Here is a 16,711-nt window from a genome sequence, read left to right on the forward strand (position 1 = left end):
TTGCTCAGCTGTCGAATCGAGACGGAGGAATACGGCGTGGCGCGAGAGTCTTCCGCTGACGCTTTCTACCGGACCCGGACCTTTCCGGTTGTTCGGGCGGCTCTCGTCTTGCCCCAGCAGGAGACGACTCAACAGGGCGGCCCATCGGCGTGGTTGTCGCTACTTGCAATAACCCACTACTGGATTCCACTTCTGTTTCTGACGTCTGGTACTGAGCAGCAACGTCCACTGCTGGGGTAGACTTTCGTCCCGGGTTGCTGCTGTCGGCTCGAGGTGAAGCCGACGGAATTTTGACGCTGGTACTATCAGACTCATTGTCTGTGAGGCTTCCGGAGTTACCGGCGTTCGAGGTCACCTCGTCCGTACTTGGGAAATCGGACAAGTCGCCGTCGTGCTCGCTGGCCATTTCGTCGCTAGAGGCCGCATCCTCGTCCGAGTTTTGCTCTAGTTCGTCACTGTCCTCCTGGCTGCTCCCGTCTGTCATGGATTCTATCAACATGCGCGGGACACCAGGGAAAGGAACGCACATCTGGCAGTACCCGTTGTCATCACTCGGCACCATCTTGGGCTTTGGTCCACCGAACGCCTCCTGGCAATACTGGCAGAACCAGTCTTCGTCTTTGCTGGGCACTTTCGTGATCGGGGGCTGGACGCAGCTGAAGTGGTAGGCACGCGCACAGCCGTCGCAGCAGAGCAATTTGCCTCCAGTGGCGCACAGCTCACAGTGCTCGTTGTGATAGCTCAGGAAGGCCTGCGTTTCCGAATCGGCCTCGTCCTCCTCGCCCCATTGGCGCAGAAGTTCCGCCTCCTTCTTTTTCTGCCTTGTCTTCTTGACAGTTTGGCGTTGCCTCCACTCCTTAAATTCCGTCGTGCGTTTCCACAAGTAATACTTACTTACCACTTCTTGTGTGATCACTTTCTGCCCAAGTGCTTGCTACCAAACATGAAAATGGCCAAATGTGATGTTTTCCGGGCGTTTGCAGCACATTTGCGTGCAGCACGCACCTGCACGCGGTGGAACTTCTTGCCATGTGTCTCGACTGCGGCTTTAAAGGCTTCTGGCTGCAGTCGCTCGTTCCGATCGCGCTGCGTTTTGTGTCGCTCCCTACGAGCCGCAAGTAGCAGCTGCACGGCCTTGGACAGGTTGAACTCGCCGTCAAAAAGACACTGGAGCGCCTGCGTTGCACCATGCCGCAAAAGTGGTTAGCCTTTTTTGCATCGCAACGTGCACATTTGCAGCCGAACGGACCACTTCCGTCTCTTTGAGCCACGCGAATTGCGTCAGAAACTCTTGCACGTCTTCCGGCGCCAACAGATGCGCGGCGCCCTCGGTCTGTCGTTCGCCCCAGCGCTGGCGACAACGCGGCGTGTACGCCAACGCGTGGCGCTGCTCCTCCGACAGCATCGGCGGGATCTCGGCTCGCCCAGCGTCATCCCGCACCATCGCAACTGTATTACTATTTTGGTCGCTTTTGGTCTCTTAAACCACTATTTTTAGTCCCATCAGTCAGAGACGCTCGGAAAACAACGGTATTGTCATGAAGATTGCAGCGAAGGATTCACAGTTTCAATGTGATGTCGACAGGCGATTCCATTGCCCGTGGCCCACAGCTCGTGGCCCACGAGCCAACGGTCTTTGCCTCGCAGGCAGCAGTTCAAATATTGGTTACGTAACGCACTGCAGCTTTTACGGCTTTTTGGCGTGGAATTCGCCGCCTTGCAACTTGCAGGTGTCCGCTGGAGTCTCACTGCAAATCGATTCGACACCACACCCCGCCGTGTCGAAGGTTCTGATAAACGGTGAATAAATATCCACGCCGGAGCGCGAAACCCCGGGCGCCCGGCCCTATTAATAACGAGCTCGATGCTAGTCCCGAAGCGAGTGCACTGCAACAATTGCAGCCTTCGACCAACCGCTGCTGTTTCCGCGCGTGCCTTTGAGCCAGGCGAAATCCGACAACTCACTTCGAGCATGCAAGTTATCCCCGCGAGCGGATCGTTCCGGACGTCGTCGCTCTCGTTTCCGCACTCTGCCCAGCCGCTGCTTGGCCTTTCTCGGAGTTCATTGTTTCCGCGCAGCACCCCGGCAGCTGCACACTCGAGCTTGGAGGCCATGGCGACGTTCCAGTACTGTGCAACGGTAATGGCCGCACCGCTCCAGATGGAGGACAAGCTCCAAGCTGCCACGCCCGACGAGGAGGCGAAGCAACGTCGGGAGCGGCGCCGCAAGCAGTGCCGCGTGAGCCAACGCCGCTATCGCGACAAAAAGGTATCGGCCGAGTACAGTACGCGCCGAAATTATAGCCGCACCGGACAAGCGGAGCTCTTGCGCCGGGAACTGAGAACTTCCTGCAAACTGACGGCTCCGAGGCCGTCGTAAAGGAATAGAAAACTTATGCAGCAAGCGAAGTTGAAAAAGACCAAGATGGCTTGGAGCCAGGAGGCAAAATCTGGTTTCAGGTCGAGTCAGAAGTATAGCCGCACTTGGTATTATAAAGTTCAGTGGAGTAATAAACAAAATTGAAGGGCTATTAAACGTAATAAATGAGACCTGTGGACAGCTTTGTGAAAGACCTTTTAGAATCTGTTCTTGGATTCGTGAGGAAGCTGGAAACGATGCCACGAGGCAAGCAGCTAACCGAGGAGGAGTGCATGAAGATAAACGCACACTTCAGAGGCGGCAAAAGCAACCGAGAGATCGGGAGGCTCATCAGGCGCGACGAGAAGGCTATGAGGAACTACTTGAAGCGCGGGAAGGCGTCGTCGGTGACGAAGAGGACAGGAAGAAGGCCGAAAATAGTTGGCCGGGAGGCCAGGCGCGTCATTCGACTGGCAATTGTCCGAAACCTGTCCGCCCAAGAGATCGCAGGACTGCTACCATCGAAACCAAGCAAGTCTACGGTACTCCGCGTACTGCGTAGCAACCGCTACGTCACGTACGCGAAGAGAAAACTCACCCCTGCCATCAAGCCGCATCATAAGAAGGCTAGGGTCGCTTTGCGGAGCGTTACGCCGGTAAAAGGGTCTTTTGGAGACGCGTGCTGTTCACGGATGAGAAGAAGTTCAACTTAGATGGCCTGGATGGGTTTAGATTCTACTGGCACGACTTGCGAGCAGAACCCAAACTCATGTCGAAGCGGGTCAACGGTGGCGGAAGCGTCATGATTTGGGCGGGGGTGAGCTGGCATGGCGAAACCGAGCTGCTCTTCCTGAAGGGGAAGCAGAACTCTGTCAAGTACACCGAGACGCTGACCTCCAGCATGCTTCCTTGCCTTCGAGAACTGGGGTCAAAATTGGGCAATTTGACCCCAATTTTCCAGCAGGATAACGCGTCCGTACATGCCTCGAGGCTCACCAAGGGATTCCTAGCCACCCATAACATCGAAACGCTGCCGTGGCCTGCCACGAGCCCCAATCTGAACATCATAGAGAACGTGTGGGGGCTCCTGGCTCGCCGGGTGCACGCCAACGGGCTCCAATTTGACAAGCCTGCCGACTTGATCAGACAGATCACGTTGGAATGGTCTCGCATTGACCCTGCGTATGTTAAGAAGTTAGTGCGAAGCGTCCCGAAGCGTCTGGAAGCGACGCGGCTGTTAAAACGAGCCAAGACAGGTTACTAGAGCCGTTAGCATGTAGAGCTTCCAAGTGCGGCTATACTTCTGACCCGACCTGAAACCAGATTTTGCCTCCTGGCTCCAAGCCATCTTGGTCTTTTTCAACTTCGCTTGCTGCATAAGTTTTCTATTTCTTTACGACGGCCTCGGAGCCGTCAGTTTGCAGGAAGTTCTCAGTTCCCGGCGCAAGAGCTCCGCTTGTCCGGTGCGGCTATAATTTCGGCGCGTACTGTACAACCTCAAGCTGGACGTCAACAGTCTGCGCGAGCACGTGCAGCGGCTGCAGGGCATGCGGGAGCTACTGGAGACTAAGATCTGGAACTCCCGGCTAGCGCGCGAGGGTGCCGTCGTGAAGGCCGCCGAACAGTACTACACGGTATTCTCGCACGGACTCCACAACCCAGAGGCGGGCGGCAAGCGCGTACAAAGGTGCTTCGACATGCAGGTGGGCTTTGTCAAGGCATTCATGGACCCGGACGTGGAGTTCGGCGATTCGCGCGGTGTCTCGGGCGTACTGGACCAGTGGCATTTGTACACGCAGTTCCACGCCAACTTGTCGGTACGCATGCTGTCGGCCGAGGTCTACGGCTCGGAGAACGCGCCCATTGTGGTGGCCAAGAGCATACTCGCAGTACGGCTGAACCGCACGTCGATCGAGAACATGTTCCCGCACATCCTCGCCAATGAGGAGCTGGTGCAGGTGCTGCTGAGTCGCGACATCGAGTATCCGACCTCCACCACGTACGTGTTCAACGCGTCCGCGCAAGTGGAGCGCCAGGACCTCGACGTCGACTTCATCGCCGGGATCAACAACCGCCTGGGTAGCAACTATACCACCTCGCGCGTCATGCAGCGCGCACTCATTTCGGACTGCTGCAAGCTCGGGCAGGTGTGCCCTGGGGGCGAGGACGACTTGGACTTCGTCCAGGATTGACTTGGCCTACATCCATGTCTTGGTAGCGACGCTTGTAGTCTACCAACTTCTAGCTGGAGTCGCAGTCGAGCAACACTCGGCAAAACCTAGAAGTGTCCTCCTGTCAACCGAATGCCGCTAAACACTTGTCACGTTATTTTTACCGACTTGCTAGTAAGTTATGAAGGAGAGCTTGCTGCCCAACAAGCACGCTGCTTGAGCCAGCGTCCGTGTCCTTCTCATCTAGCCACGACCTTATCACATCCATACTTTACTCACTACCTTACACAAATTCGCGCAACGTGCAGAGCTTTTAGGTTATCATGGCGTAGGCCAACTCGCGCTCCACCATGTTGAGCTGCCGCCGTCCGTCCGACGTGTCGTCCTCAACGTTGGCACTCAGTTTGGAGCCATCAGTGAGCAGCGCACCTTGCAGCACGCGAGACGCGTCGACGGCGCTGCCGAACAAGCTGCTGATGCCACCCAAGAAGTCCACCTCCCAGTCCAGACGCTCAACCTGCGCGCGCTCATTGAACGAAAAGGTGGTCGTCGTCCGGTACTCGACCACGTGATCCATCAAGAGTGGTGCGAGCTCCGGGTCGTCCAGCGCGCGCGGGAATATTTTCTCGAGCGTCACGCGGTTCACGAGCACAGTGAGCGAGCCCTGCGCCACAACAACCGGCGAGTCCGTGGAGCCAAAGACCTCCGCCGTCTCAAAGCCGGTCTCGATCCACGCGTGGAACTGTGTGTAGCGGTGCCACTGCTCCAGCACGTCCTTGAGTCCGTGCGTGTCTCCGAACTGCACGCGGTCGTCCAGGAAGGCGCCGAGGAAGCCCAGCTGCATTTGGAAGCACTTGCGCACGTTCTCGCCGCCGGCCTCCGGGTTGTGCAGCCCTTGCTCGAACACGACGTAGTATTGCTCCACGGCCTTGAGCACCGCCGCGTTTTGCGCGAGCTTGGAGCTCCAGAGCTTGGTCTGCAGCAGCTCGCGCAGCCCTTGGAGCGACTGCACGCTCTCGCGCAGACTGTTGACGTCCAGCTTGAGGTTGTACTCGGTCGAGCCCTTCTTGTCCCGGTAGCGGCGTTGGCTCACGCGGCACTGCTTGCGTCGCCGCTCGAGTCGCGCGGTCTCGTCGGCAGACTGGGCTTGCTGGTCCATTTTGCCGGCTTCCCCGTTCCAAACTAGCACCACCACCACCACCACCACCACGGCGGAAAATGGCGAATGCGTTGCATCTCTAGGGACGACTCTGTGGTTTCCGGCACGAGAGACGCGCGCCAGGAGTGGCAAAACCTGTGAAAATATATAAACTGCATGGCATCTTTTTTCAAAGGTTTTGACAAAAAAAGTTTGCCATAGAATATATTTGTTTACAGGTTTGGCAAAACTTTCGCTGTGAATTTGTCGACCTCATTAAGTCTCACAGGAGAATGTATCCAAAAAAACGAATCTAGTGATATAAAAAACGATTTCTTTTTGAAGACTGCACGACGCGCTGCAGGAGAAATGGTCTCTCTCTATTCCCAGTTAATCCGTGGAGGCGGGCTCCGACGGGTACACCTGCCGCACGTTGATGTTAATGCGCTGGGTGCTCAAATACGTTCGAACCGCTTCGTACTCCTCGCGTTCGTCGTCGTCGCTCTGCGGAAGCGTGTCGAACTCCTCGCTGAACGGTGTGGGCAGCACGCGAGCCACGCCGTGATAACACGTCCTCGATGCTCCGCCCATGATCGCAATGTCTCCGCTTCGAAGGAGAACCTCCAGCGGAGGCTCGTCCTTCGTGTGCCCACCCATAAGGAATACACACCGGCAGCCGAGCGAGAGTGACACCACCGGGTGGTCCATTGTGTACTCAACGTCGTCCAGGTGCCCGCCCATGGACGACTTCTGCTTGTAGTAGTTGACGATCACAGCCTCAGCCGCCATCGCCATGCCGCACGCTGAGGCACACCGCGCACCGAGCTGTTGCAGCAACTCGGGCACGGGGGAAAAGCTGTCCTTATAATATCTCCGGGCGGTCCAGTCGTAGTGGTATCCCGAGGCGGCCCAGCAGAGCTTCGTGAGCAGCGGAGACTCTGCCGGGTTCTGCGGGTGCGCCTCGCTCGCCTTGCGCCAAATCTCGGACACTTGCTGTTTCTGCAGATGCATGTTGGTTACATGCGGCTCCTCTGCAAACTCGGTCCTGCAAAAGCAGGTGACGAAAAGACAATACCTGGTCAGCTCTCACCTCGTGATGCATCGCCAAAAGCTCCGCATCTTCACGTACAGACAGGCATGAGCGAATTGCAACTGCATTTTGCCATCCAGTGCATTAGGGATCACGCAGAAGCCGCGGTGCGACGCGCCAAAGCCGTCGAAGGCCAGCACGGGCCGCTCCTCGTCCTCGAGGCCCCACTTCCAGGAGCCCACGCATCGCACCTTTGCCTGCTGATCCTCGCTGAGGCTGCGCGGGTCAAGCAGCGTCGCGTCGTGCTGCAAGTCTTCATCCGTGGCGCGCTTCCAGCGCTTTTCGCTCGCTTTGTACGCCGCCGTCATGCCCGAATCACATTGAATGCTTTAGAAATGTACGCTGCTATTGCTATCGACCACTACCAGTTTCTAAAACAAACTTAACAATAACCGATACGTCTGGTTTAAGGCACCGCGATCAGCCTGCGCCTAGGAATCACCTGCTCGAGTCTGCACCGCCTTTCCTGGCCGCTTGACAGTCCACTCTGTAGTCGCGCAATTCCTGTCGCGATGGATGTGAAGCTTTTACAACTCAGAGGCAACCTGATCAATAAACGTATCGACTTTATATTACTCGGCGCCGCTTCCTTCGTTATACCTACTAGACATCGCAGAGCGCTTGACTCGCAGCACCTCGGTCCATTCACGCATACGCAACACCCGACCACCAACACACCAACAAAACGCATTCCCATTGAGGCGTCTAGAGCAGTAGCATGGCCGAGGCCATCACGGCGACCACCGTGAGGCTCGAAACGGCTACCTCGACAGCACCACTGCTGCTACCGCTAGCGGTGTCGCCGTCGGACGACTTGGATGCCGTCGACAGTGACGGGCACGGGGCCGCCGTCTTAGTCTTCAGTGAAGGACACGGAGCCGACACCGACCCATCCGACGAGGTGGACGCCGTCTGCAGCGACGGACATGGGCTCTTTCCAGACTTGCTGGTGCTGTCGTCGCTGGTCTCGCTGGTCTCGCCGCTCGAGCTGCTGGAGAATGAAGGCTGCGGAAGCGACGGACACGGCGTCTTAGCTGACGGTGCAGCCGTCGCCGCTTCCGGAGTTACCGTAGTGGCGACGGGGGCCTCGGTGGCTACAGGTGCTGGCGCTTCCGTAGCTGCTGGAGCTTCCGTAGCGGCTGGGACTTCCGTAGCTGCTGGAGCTTCCGTGGCTGCTGGGGCGTCTGTCGCTACAGGTGCTTCCATCGTGGATCCGGCGGGGCTCGTGGCCTGCGGGAGCGATGGGCATGGCGTCTTGCCCGTGTCTGCGTCCGACGCCACGACGCCGGCGTTGCCATCGGCCGACAGGTCCGTGTTGCCGAAGGTGATGGAGTTGCTGTCCACGGCGCTGACGCTGCAGAACGCCATGCAGACCGCCGCGACTACCACGAGGTTGGTCGTCACGCGCATGTTGGTTGTTCGGTACGTCGCTGAGCTGCGTCAAGAGTCCTCTCCGCTGACCGACGGGCGATTGTAGAATGGCAGCCATCGCCATCCCCGTGTCGGGCAGCTAGCAGAGGCGAAGCGGCCTGGGTGCGGGAAAGCAGCTGGCAGGTGTTCTGGTGGTGTCCTATTTAACACCTAACTGCAATTGTGCGGTAACGTGCTAGTCGTGAAGCTGACACCATGAGCGCTCAGGCCTCAACACGATGCGGTGCTTTCATAGAGCCTTCCTTGGACTGACTTAGCAGTCGCCACCTTTTGAACTCGAAATGACAGTTTGGTCTCCATTCTTCAACGGAGCGAGAGCTGCTCGGAAACACCTCAACTTGAGGCCCTCAAGTGCGCGTCGGACTGAGCTGATCTCTCGGCGATGCCACGACGGTGAATTGCTGTGCACAGTCAAAACTGAGAGCCGCAAAAGTGTTGGCACTACATACCGTAATATCCTGGAGGGCCAGGATCAAAACAGGATGGGGACGAAGAGGCTGGTCAAGGTCTGAATCTCCTTCGTGGTGGCCGGTCTTCGAGACCCGTGAGCTGTAGGAGACAAAAATGGTTGATTAGCTTTAAAATGGGCGTTGGCGGTCCCTCTTCCTATATCGACGAGCTCTACTGCATTTCTGTCTGCAGTGTGGACATCACGCATACACATGGACGACATGAGACTTCTGGTTGATTGCGGCCGGGTAATAGATCAGCTCTACAGGAGCAGGTAGACGGCCGAAACAGCGACCATTGCCAGTGCAGGGGCGACCCGACCGGCAGCTGTGGAGCTCTTTTCCTGGACGGCGTTGCCGGAGCTCTGCTGCTGCTGAACGGCGTTATCGGGGGCGCTTGGCGACGACGACGCCGACGAGTCCGAAGGCTGCGGCAAAGACGGACACGGCGTTTTACCCTTGGAGTCACTCGGCTGTGGCAGCGAAGGACACGGGGTCTTTCCCGTCTTCGTCGACGACGAGCCACCTTCATCGTTGATAGAAGTGGGGGCGGGCGTTGCCGATGATGATGACGAACCTGCGATAGGGGGAACGGTGCACGGCGTCTTGCCATTTCCTGTCGTGGTTTCTCCGGAAGGAGTGGTCGGTGCAGGAGTCACATCGCCGCTCTGCTCCGTAGAACTAGAATCCTCGGTCTCAGACGTCGTCACTTCCTCGTCGCTCGACGGAGTGGTGGGCTCCGGGGTGGCCTCCTCCGTCGAGGATCCTGTTTGTGTAATTTCATCCGTTGAATCGGTCGCGGCCGGCGTAGCCTGAGGTAGCGCCGGACACGGCGTCTTCGCACTACCTGTGTCCTCACTTGTCGTGGTTGGCGGAGCAGGAGTTACCTCGGCAGTCGGAGTACTCGGAGCTGGCGTGACCTCAGCTGCTGGAGCAGGCGTCTCGACAGCCACCGGTGTGGTCGGTGCAGGGGTAACCTCAACCGGTGGTGCAGGCGTCACCTCAGCTGCCGGAGCGGGCGTCTCTTCAGCCGTCGGAGTACTCGGAGCCGGCGTCACCTCAGCTGCCGGAGCAGGCGTCTCGACAGCCACCGGTGTGGTCGGCGCAGGAGTAACCTCAGCCGTTGGCGTAGTTGCTGCCGGGGTAGCCGTTGGCAGTGACGGACACGGGGTCTTCGCTGGGGCCGGCGTGGAATCGGTTTGCTGCACCGACGTGTCCGTGTAGGCATCGTCGGTCGGCGCCGGGGTCACGTCCGTTTGCTGTACGCTTTCGGTGGTGTCGTCGGAAAACGTAGGAGCTGGCGTCGCGGCGGTATCGACCCCTTTCTTGGTCAACGCCGTGTTTTCCAGCGTCGTGTCGGCCTTCGAGACCGTAGTCGTTTGCTCTGTCGAGTCCGTCTGCTCCACCGATACGGCCGCGTCGTCCGAGTACGTCGGAGCTGGGGTCGAAGTCGTGTCGACCCCCTTCTTCTTGCTGACCGCTTTATTCTCGAGGTTCACGTCGGCAGGCATGACGACTCCGACCGTGTCGCTTTCTCCGGCGACAGTCGAGTCCCTGAACGAGAAAGCTGCGGAGGACGAAATGGTAGCCGAGGCTACGGCCATCACGAGCGCCAACTTCATCGGAGCACGCATGGTTCGATCGTCGATTATTAATCAACGACGCAGTGAGTGTTCCTGCACTTCGCCGATATAAAAGTCGCGTTCGAACACCAAGCCAGCAGATCGCAGAATGTCGAGCTCCAGTCGGTCGCGGGCACTGGTCTGAGCTGGGCACGCGAGCCGGATGGTGACCGGGGAGACACTTCCGTCGATCACTGTACACGGGATAATCGCGTCGAGAGGCAGTTGTTGAATATTTAGCGTTGCAGGCGAAAGTACAGACAATCCTCTCCTTTGTGATAGCGTCGGGAACCACCACATTATCACTCGCTGGAGTTATTACAAGGCAGAAATGTGCCGTAAAATTGGTACATTTGAACTTAACAGCTCTACAGCGTCGACGTACAGCAGGCAGTACTGTGGAGCATCGAGAGCTGGAACGCCCTGCTTCCCAGCGTCTTCAGTAACTGCTGGAAGAAGACTGGCTTGCTTGACTACTACACGTGCGAGTACGCCGAGCCGGGCGTGGAGGATGACATCGTGAACGAGCTGGCAGAGATGCTGACGCGTCTCCACCCCTCGAATCCGATGTCGGTTGAAGAGCTGCTGAACCCACCGGACGAGAACATCCTCGCGGATGAACCAACGGACGAAGATTTCTGCCGGGTCGAGTCTTCAGAGCGCGAGAATGGGTGCGGTCAAGATGTCGGTGATGGCGGTATCGAGGACGAAGAAGAAGAAAGCACTTCTTCAACCTATCCAACGCCCGAAAACCTGTCCACAGAGGAGCTGAAGGAGCGTCTTCAATGGATAGCACAACTTTTCGTTACCGCCGGTGCGATGGGGGTCCGTTCAAGGGACGTTATCGGGCTTCGAACGATGCAGCGAGTATTTAGAGAGGAGCTTGCGTGTAGACAAGGCCACAAGCAGCAAAAGTCGATGCTCGACTTCTTCGGACGTCCTGCACCAAATGGACCTTAGCAATAGTTAAGCACCTTTGAATAGTGATAATGACGTGTTTTGTATCACAAACCAGTAACTAGAGGGTAGAGGTATATTTGACTCGTGCTTGTATGGTGACGGTCATCGGGAGCCCTCCCCATATCTCTCCGTGGAGGGTATCACTACTCAGGATATCACGACCGAGAGGATTGTCTGTACCAGCGCGCGGTTTTTTTTTTTTGGTTCGCAGCTCCAGTCGACCTGGTGCATTCGCACTGCAACTTGCAGTGAGCTTTGCCCCCTTGTCGTCCATCGAAACGAAAGTTGTTGAATGCCGCAACACTTTCAATCGCAGGAAAATATTTGAAGGCCGCAATCGCTCTTGGCACAGGACACGTGAGCTGTAGAAGTTGCGTGTCGTGGCTGTTTTCACACTTCGGCCTGTAGAAAAGCAATCGCAATCCAATACATGTACTAGTCGTTCAGGGCCCATCGGCTTAGAGACGAACACCGACGCCTAAACAACGCGGGGCGCGATCTCAATAATCGAGACACGAAGTTGTCCTGTACAACTTGTGCAGGCATGTGCTTCGGGTTTCTACCGAAGCACACAATTGTCAATATAATAGTTGCGAAACGCCCGGTTATTTGGAGCTTGTGCATGAGGCACTTCTCTTTGAGCATTTTCACCAGCAATGGGCCCCAAGAAGAAGTACGACACCCTAATGCTCTCCTACTCTTGCTCGCCTTCATTTGCTGTTCGAGCAACGATTTGATTGACACCCGGTGTTTGGACGTGTCTAACGTGATACAGAACTAAGAAGGCGCCGGCGAGCACGAAAGCTGCTATCGCCACCAATGAATATCCTTTATAGCGCTGAGTAAATGTCTGCATGTTGTACGTCGAGTTGCTGGCATTAGATACCTTGACTGTCGTTGTGGCGTTCCGTTGCCTGGTTTAATTAGCACAGATGAACTTCGTAAGCGTGTGGAGGAGGCGGAGGCGCAACTACGAGAGGAAGCCAAGATCATCGAGCGTATGACACGAGACAACAAGGGCAAACAAGACCAGATCAACGCGATAGAAAACTTATTACAACGGGAGGCTGAAAAGCACCAGGAAACACTGCGGTTGCTGGAAGATGAGCATATAACGCAGAAACAACAAGCCGAACATGAAATTGACGTACTCCGACGCCAAGTTTGTCAATTGGAGCTGCATGTGGAGGCCTACGACGTGCTGGAAGCAGCCAACATCAAGCTACGCGATCGCGTGGAACAGCTCATGCAAGAAATGGAGCAAGAAAACAAAACCCATGCGGAAGAAATCCACAAAGTGCGGCTTGACATGTTCAATCACAAAATGGCACTGGAAAAGGTAACAGTCTGCCGATAACTTGCTTTGCTTGTAAACTCTTGTGGGGCTTACCCTATCTCGCTCGTTTTGCAGACGTTTCGAAAAGCTCTACAAGAACTTGATGCAGATTACCTCAAGAAGGCCTTCAATGCTATGTCGGAGGAGAGCAAAGTACGACGGCGTACATGTCAGCGGCGCACGTTATTCTTACTTGTATTCGATTGTTGATTCTGATGTTCCGTGCGTCTGTTGTGCGCAGAACGCCCTGGTGGCAAACGCTAAGCTCAAGGACGAATTACAATTGCAAAGCATCGGTGTGGACAACTTGATGCATCGGTTCACACAGCAAGCAAAACATTTTCAGAGAATGGTACGCTTTGGCCTCTTCGATCGTGGTGGCTACTTCTGACTTGGTGCTTGTTCAATTTGCTCACAGAAAGTAGAGAATGAGATATTGGAGCAGGAAAGTCATCTTCGGTTGCGAGAAGTGGCCACCATAAAGAAGATGCACCTTACAGCTGCACGAACTATCGATAAACTCAAAGAAGATGTAAGTAAAGAGGAGCACGAATGGAAGGACCACACACACAAGATCATCGAAGACCTACGCCACGACAACCAGCATCTACAAAAACTGCATGAGCTTACGCAGGTAAATGCGCAGTCCTCAATGCATTCTTCTGATGTTTTGCTAATTGGTACCCGCCATTTAGAAACGTTGCAACAAGTGGAAGTCGAGATGCTTGGAGCTCACTGAAAGGGAGACCACCCGAAGAATGGATGAGCAACGTGCCAATACCGCCCCGACAGCGGTCACAGCACTGTCGTCCATGATCCGTGCACACAGTCAACCAGCATTTTCCCCGCATGTGACAGCAGCCACGAGCTTCTCTGGTCCTGTCATCAACTACAACGAAATGTGGAGCCATAGCTTTGCCCTCAGAACCAACCAGCAGAATGAGCTTCTTCCTCTTGGAAGCATTGACAAACATGACAAGAAGAAGAAAAAACAAACCAAAGCTGTTCTTGAGCAGGCGGAAGGTGAAGCTTCAGGTACTGAACAATCGATTGAACAATTGCAGCGGATTGTCAATTCCGATTTAGACATGGTCGCAGCTCGAGCTACCAGCAACCAGCCAGCGAGGAGAAAAACACATCGTCTAGCTCAGACTATCTTACCCCGCAAAGGACAGAGTGTAGACGCGTTTAACTTTACCACTTAGTAGTGAACTTCACTGCATATAAAGAAAAATGACCTCGCCGCTTCTGAAGCCATGACTGGAGGTCTTTTAAAGTCCTCATCACCGTCACCACAAAATCACCTGCCCTGGCGTAGGTAGATCAGCACCCCCAGGTGAGGTATTTACTCCTTCCCCACGAAGGCGGATAAATAAAGCAATGCTTCATTTGCCGACTTTCAGAAATACCTCGTCTTTGAGCGCCTGGCATGAGATCTCCGGACGCAGCGTTGATCCGCGCGCGGGCCAAGGCACCATTGCCGGATCTTTTGGCATTGCACCTATCTAGTGCAGATATCGAGTGTATCAAGCATCTCGACCTATGCAAATGTCTGCAATCTCTGTACGCGGATAATAATCACATCAAAGACCTCGAAGGTATCATGGAGTTGAGAAAGCTCTGGCGGATCGATCTCAATGACAACCTGCTGAAGGATCTCCACGCGCTCGCATCGTTTCGGGCTTTGGGTTTCTTGTACCTTGAGCGAAATCGGGTTAATTTTGAAGACTTGGTGTGCATTCGGGACGTGCATTTGCTGGAAGTGCGCTTGTTGGGAAACGCTGGCCTGTTGAAAGGGAATACTCTCGACCAATATCGAAAAAAAGTAGTAGCGCTGCTACCAAATGTATGGATACTGGATGGTCACTTCATTTCGTCAACGGAAAGACAACTAGCGATCGAGGAGCTCGACGCATTTGTTGTTGGATTAACCACACAACCTAAGCGATCAGCGGCAGGCAACAGCAAATTTGGTTCTGTCACGGACGTGTGGGTAGAATCGGAGATCACTACGGAGGATGCCATTGAGTTGAACCGCGTCGCAAGCTTGATTGAGATCGCTCACAAATCTGCTCAACCAAACGATCCACCTGATCTGAGAAGGCTTCACGCTATCGTTTCGTTTCACAATGCTGAGTGCACCTTGCACAACTCTCACTGCCATTTTGCTCCCTCCAGACAATATACGAACGCACGTTTGATGCCGATGATATGGCTCAGTGAGGTGTTGGCTCTTCCTCGCCGGACTCGAATTGAAGTGATCGTCCTCCTGGCTGCCTTCCTGGAGTTCCGTTTCCCGAAAGTACTTTTGTCCGAAGCCTTAACAATCAGACAGCTCGACAGTCCACACTTTCCGTCCGAAGCCATCAGGGACACTGTCAACCTCCCCCCGTATGCCCTTGTAGCTCTAATCGCAACCGCTCGGCAGTATACAATTGAAGAGGAGCTATCGGTGCAACAGGATTGTAGACCTGAAACTTCAAGTCCTGAGTTTAAAGACGAAAGCGAAGTCCTGGGAACTATTCCGCCTTTATTCACAACCCTCATCAGCGCGAAGAACGCCCCCGAACATGACTCAGCGCTGCAAGCAACATCAAAACGGTGTCGACGAGCTATTAGATTAATGTCAAATGTTGCATCCTTCCCTGACCTGGATACGATGACTTCAAAAGGTAAAGCAAAGCGTGAGGCCATACTCCGTGAGCTTATGCCACTGATCCGCGGAGCTGAGTCAGACCCAGCAAGTGCTGCTGTTAAAGGCGGGCGTGAAGTGGTTGTACCAAACATCTTCGTATCAAAACACGCGACTGCGGATATATCTTCGACATCCGGCAATGACTCCTCTTCGTCCTGGAAGGGAAGCACGAAAGCTCAAAACTATGCAAACCCAGCTGATACCACTGCGATTGGTACCCCATTTTCACCTGAAGAGGAGTCAGGTATGTGGCAGTACACCGCGAGCTTAAACCGACCAGAAGACTTCGATCGCGCAGACGGGAGGAAGCCCAAACCAGGAGACTGGGTTGAAGTCTGCTTGAAGCAGTTCGTGAAAATTCAATTCTTGTCTGCAGATGGACTGTTTGTTGTGGGAGCCTTGCCTACAAATGCGTCTCGGACGATAACAATCTCATTGCAGCAAATGTCTAGGGTCTCTAACAGTGTGTGGCGAGTGAACTACCTTACGAAGCAACAATCTGAAGAATTATCTGCAGGTGCTCAGCAAAAGAAATCAGACGACCCCACTGTAAGCGGCACTCGCATCGGTAAGCTCCACCGCGACAGTGAGGCGTTCCATCGCCACGGTGCCGCCCGCAATCAAGGTTTTCCCAACCATTTCGTGACCAACGAAATGCTGAAAGACCTGGATCGTAACAACTCCAGCAGTCAGACGAAAGCGGTCGAGATCTTCAGCTCCAACGACACACTGGACGCCAACTACGTGCTCACGTCGCCCGACCACATCTTGGCTCAGAATTACTGCGCGGTGAATTCGTTCCTCGAGCAGCGTCGCGCACCTCAAGGTCTCTGGACCCCCGTGAAACATCCTGCTCCGTACAGTGTCCTAGGTGGTGTCTACGAGGCAGCTCCTCTGGAAAAGTCTTCATCGCTCAAATCGCTCAAGGAGGCGAAGGCGCGGAAGCCACGTGCTCAGCAGAGAAGCGTCTGTGCGCAGCAACCGGACGATTGGCTTGAGATCCGACGGGAGATGCAGGCTCAACTGGGCATCGTAGACGCCAACGAGCGCCCATCGACCACAGCTTCGTCCACGGATATGCAGACGCACCGTGGCGTGTCCTGTTTTCTGACAGCAGTAGCAGATACAGCACAAGTCTCAGCTCTAGTGCAGGCCCCCGTTCTGTTGCCCACAGAGGACCAGAGAGCCGTTCGAGAGCTCAAGACGTCGCAGCGCACGATCGGAGGCGGCGCGAAGCTCGCGGCCGCGCGTGGGTGGCACCAGGTGGCCGCCAAGACGGAGTTCGTCGTGGCTCAAGCTCCAGCGCTCGGCGTCTCGCACAGCGCGCTGATGCTCCGGCCGCAAGGCAAGTTGAAGCAGGTGATACTGCCATCACTCCAGAGTGATGGTCATAAGAGAGTATCGTAGCAGCTCGGAATCTGTAGAAGTAATACCTTGAATACCAGATAGCTCCTTAAACC

At 55.3% G+C, this 16,711-nt stretch overlaps 8 protein-coding genes across 8 annotated transcripts; 3 read left to right on the top strand and 5 right to left on the bottom strand.

The window, feature by feature from the left end:
• Positions 1–4: 4 nt before the first annotated feature.
• KRP23_2061 (Chromodomain-helicase-DNA-binding protein Mi-2-like protein) lies at positions 5–1,444 on the bottom strand (the record flags this gene model as incomplete). Its single annotated transcript, XM_067886746.1, has 3 exons — positions 5–934; positions 1,006–1,176; positions 1,250–1,444. The coding sequence occupies 3 exons, from the start codon at positions 1,442–1,444 to the stop codon at positions 5–7; spliced, it is 1,296 nt and encodes a 431-aa protein (XP_067749399.1).
• Positions 1,445–3,906: 2,462 nt separating this feature from the next.
• KRP23_2062 (uncharacterized protein) lies at positions 3,907–4,551 on the top strand (the record flags this gene model as incomplete). Its single annotated transcript, XM_067886747.1, has 1 exon — positions 3,907–4,551. One exon carries the CDS (start codon positions 3,907–3,909, stop codon positions 4,549–4,551), a length of 645 nt encoding a protein of 214 aa, XP_067749400.1.
• Positions 4,552–4,843: 292 nt separating this feature from the next.
• Positions 4,844–5,689, bottom strand: KRP23_2063 (uncharacterized protein; the record flags this gene model as incomplete). Its single annotated transcript, XM_067886748.1, has 1 exon — positions 4,844–5,689. The coding sequence occupies one exon, from the start codon at positions 5,687–5,689 to the stop codon at positions 4,844–4,846; it is 846 nt and encodes a 281-aa protein (XP_067749401.1).
• Positions 5,690–6,058: 369 nt separating this feature from the next.
• Positions 6,059–7,066, bottom strand: KRP23_2064 (Nucleic acid dioxygenase ALKBH1; the record flags this gene model as incomplete). The annotated part of the gene is made up of 2 exons (XM_067886749.1): positions 6,059–6,713; positions 6,798–7,066. 2 exons carry the CDS (start codon positions 7,064–7,066, stop codon positions 6,059–6,061), a joined length of 924 nt encoding a protein of 307 aa, XP_067749402.1.
• Positions 7,067–7,463: 397 nt separating this feature from the next.
• Positions 7,464–8,168, bottom strand: KRP23_2065 (uncharacterized protein; the record flags this gene model as incomplete). The annotated part of the gene is made up of 1 exon (XM_067886750.1): positions 7,464–8,168. One exon carries the CDS (start codon positions 8,166–8,168, stop codon positions 7,464–7,466), a length of 705 nt encoding a protein of 234 aa, XP_067749403.1.
• A 733-nt stretch (positions 8,169–8,901) lies between these two features.
• Positions 8,902–10,272, bottom strand: KRP23_2066 (uncharacterized protein; the record flags this gene model as incomplete). Its single annotated transcript, XM_067886751.1, has 1 exon — positions 8,902–10,272. The coding sequence occupies one exon, from the start codon at positions 10,270–10,272 to the stop codon at positions 8,902–8,904; it is 1,371 nt and encodes a 456-aa protein (XP_067749404.1).
• Positions 10,273–12,074: 1,802 nt separating this feature from the next.
• On the top strand, positions 12,075–13,295 carry KRP23_2067 (uncharacterized protein; the record flags this gene model as incomplete). Its single annotated transcript, XM_067886752.1, has 5 exons — positions 12,075–12,079; positions 12,148–12,559; positions 12,632–12,709; positions 12,798–12,908; positions 12,975–13,295. 5 exons carry the CDS (start codon positions 12,075–12,077, stop codon positions 13,293–13,295), a joined length of 927 nt encoding a protein of 308 aa, XP_067749405.1.
• Positions 13,296–15,695: 2,400 nt separating this feature from the next.
• KRP23_2068 (uncharacterized protein) lies at positions 15,696–16,658 on the top strand (the record flags this gene model as incomplete). The annotated part of the gene is made up of 1 exon (XM_067886753.1): positions 15,696–16,658. The coding sequence occupies one exon, from the start codon at positions 15,696–15,698 to the stop codon at positions 16,656–16,658; it is 963 nt and encodes a 320-aa protein (XP_067749406.1).
• Positions 16,659–16,711: the final 53 nt, after the last annotated feature.

Source organism: Phytophthora ramorum, assembly GCF_020800215.1.
Source record: "Phytophthora ramorum isolate Pr-102 chromosome Unknown Phyram_PR-102_s0002, whole genome shotgun sequence".
NCBI lineage: Eukaryota > Oomycota > Peronosporomycetes > Peronosporales > Peronosporaceae > Phytophthora > Phytophthora ramorum.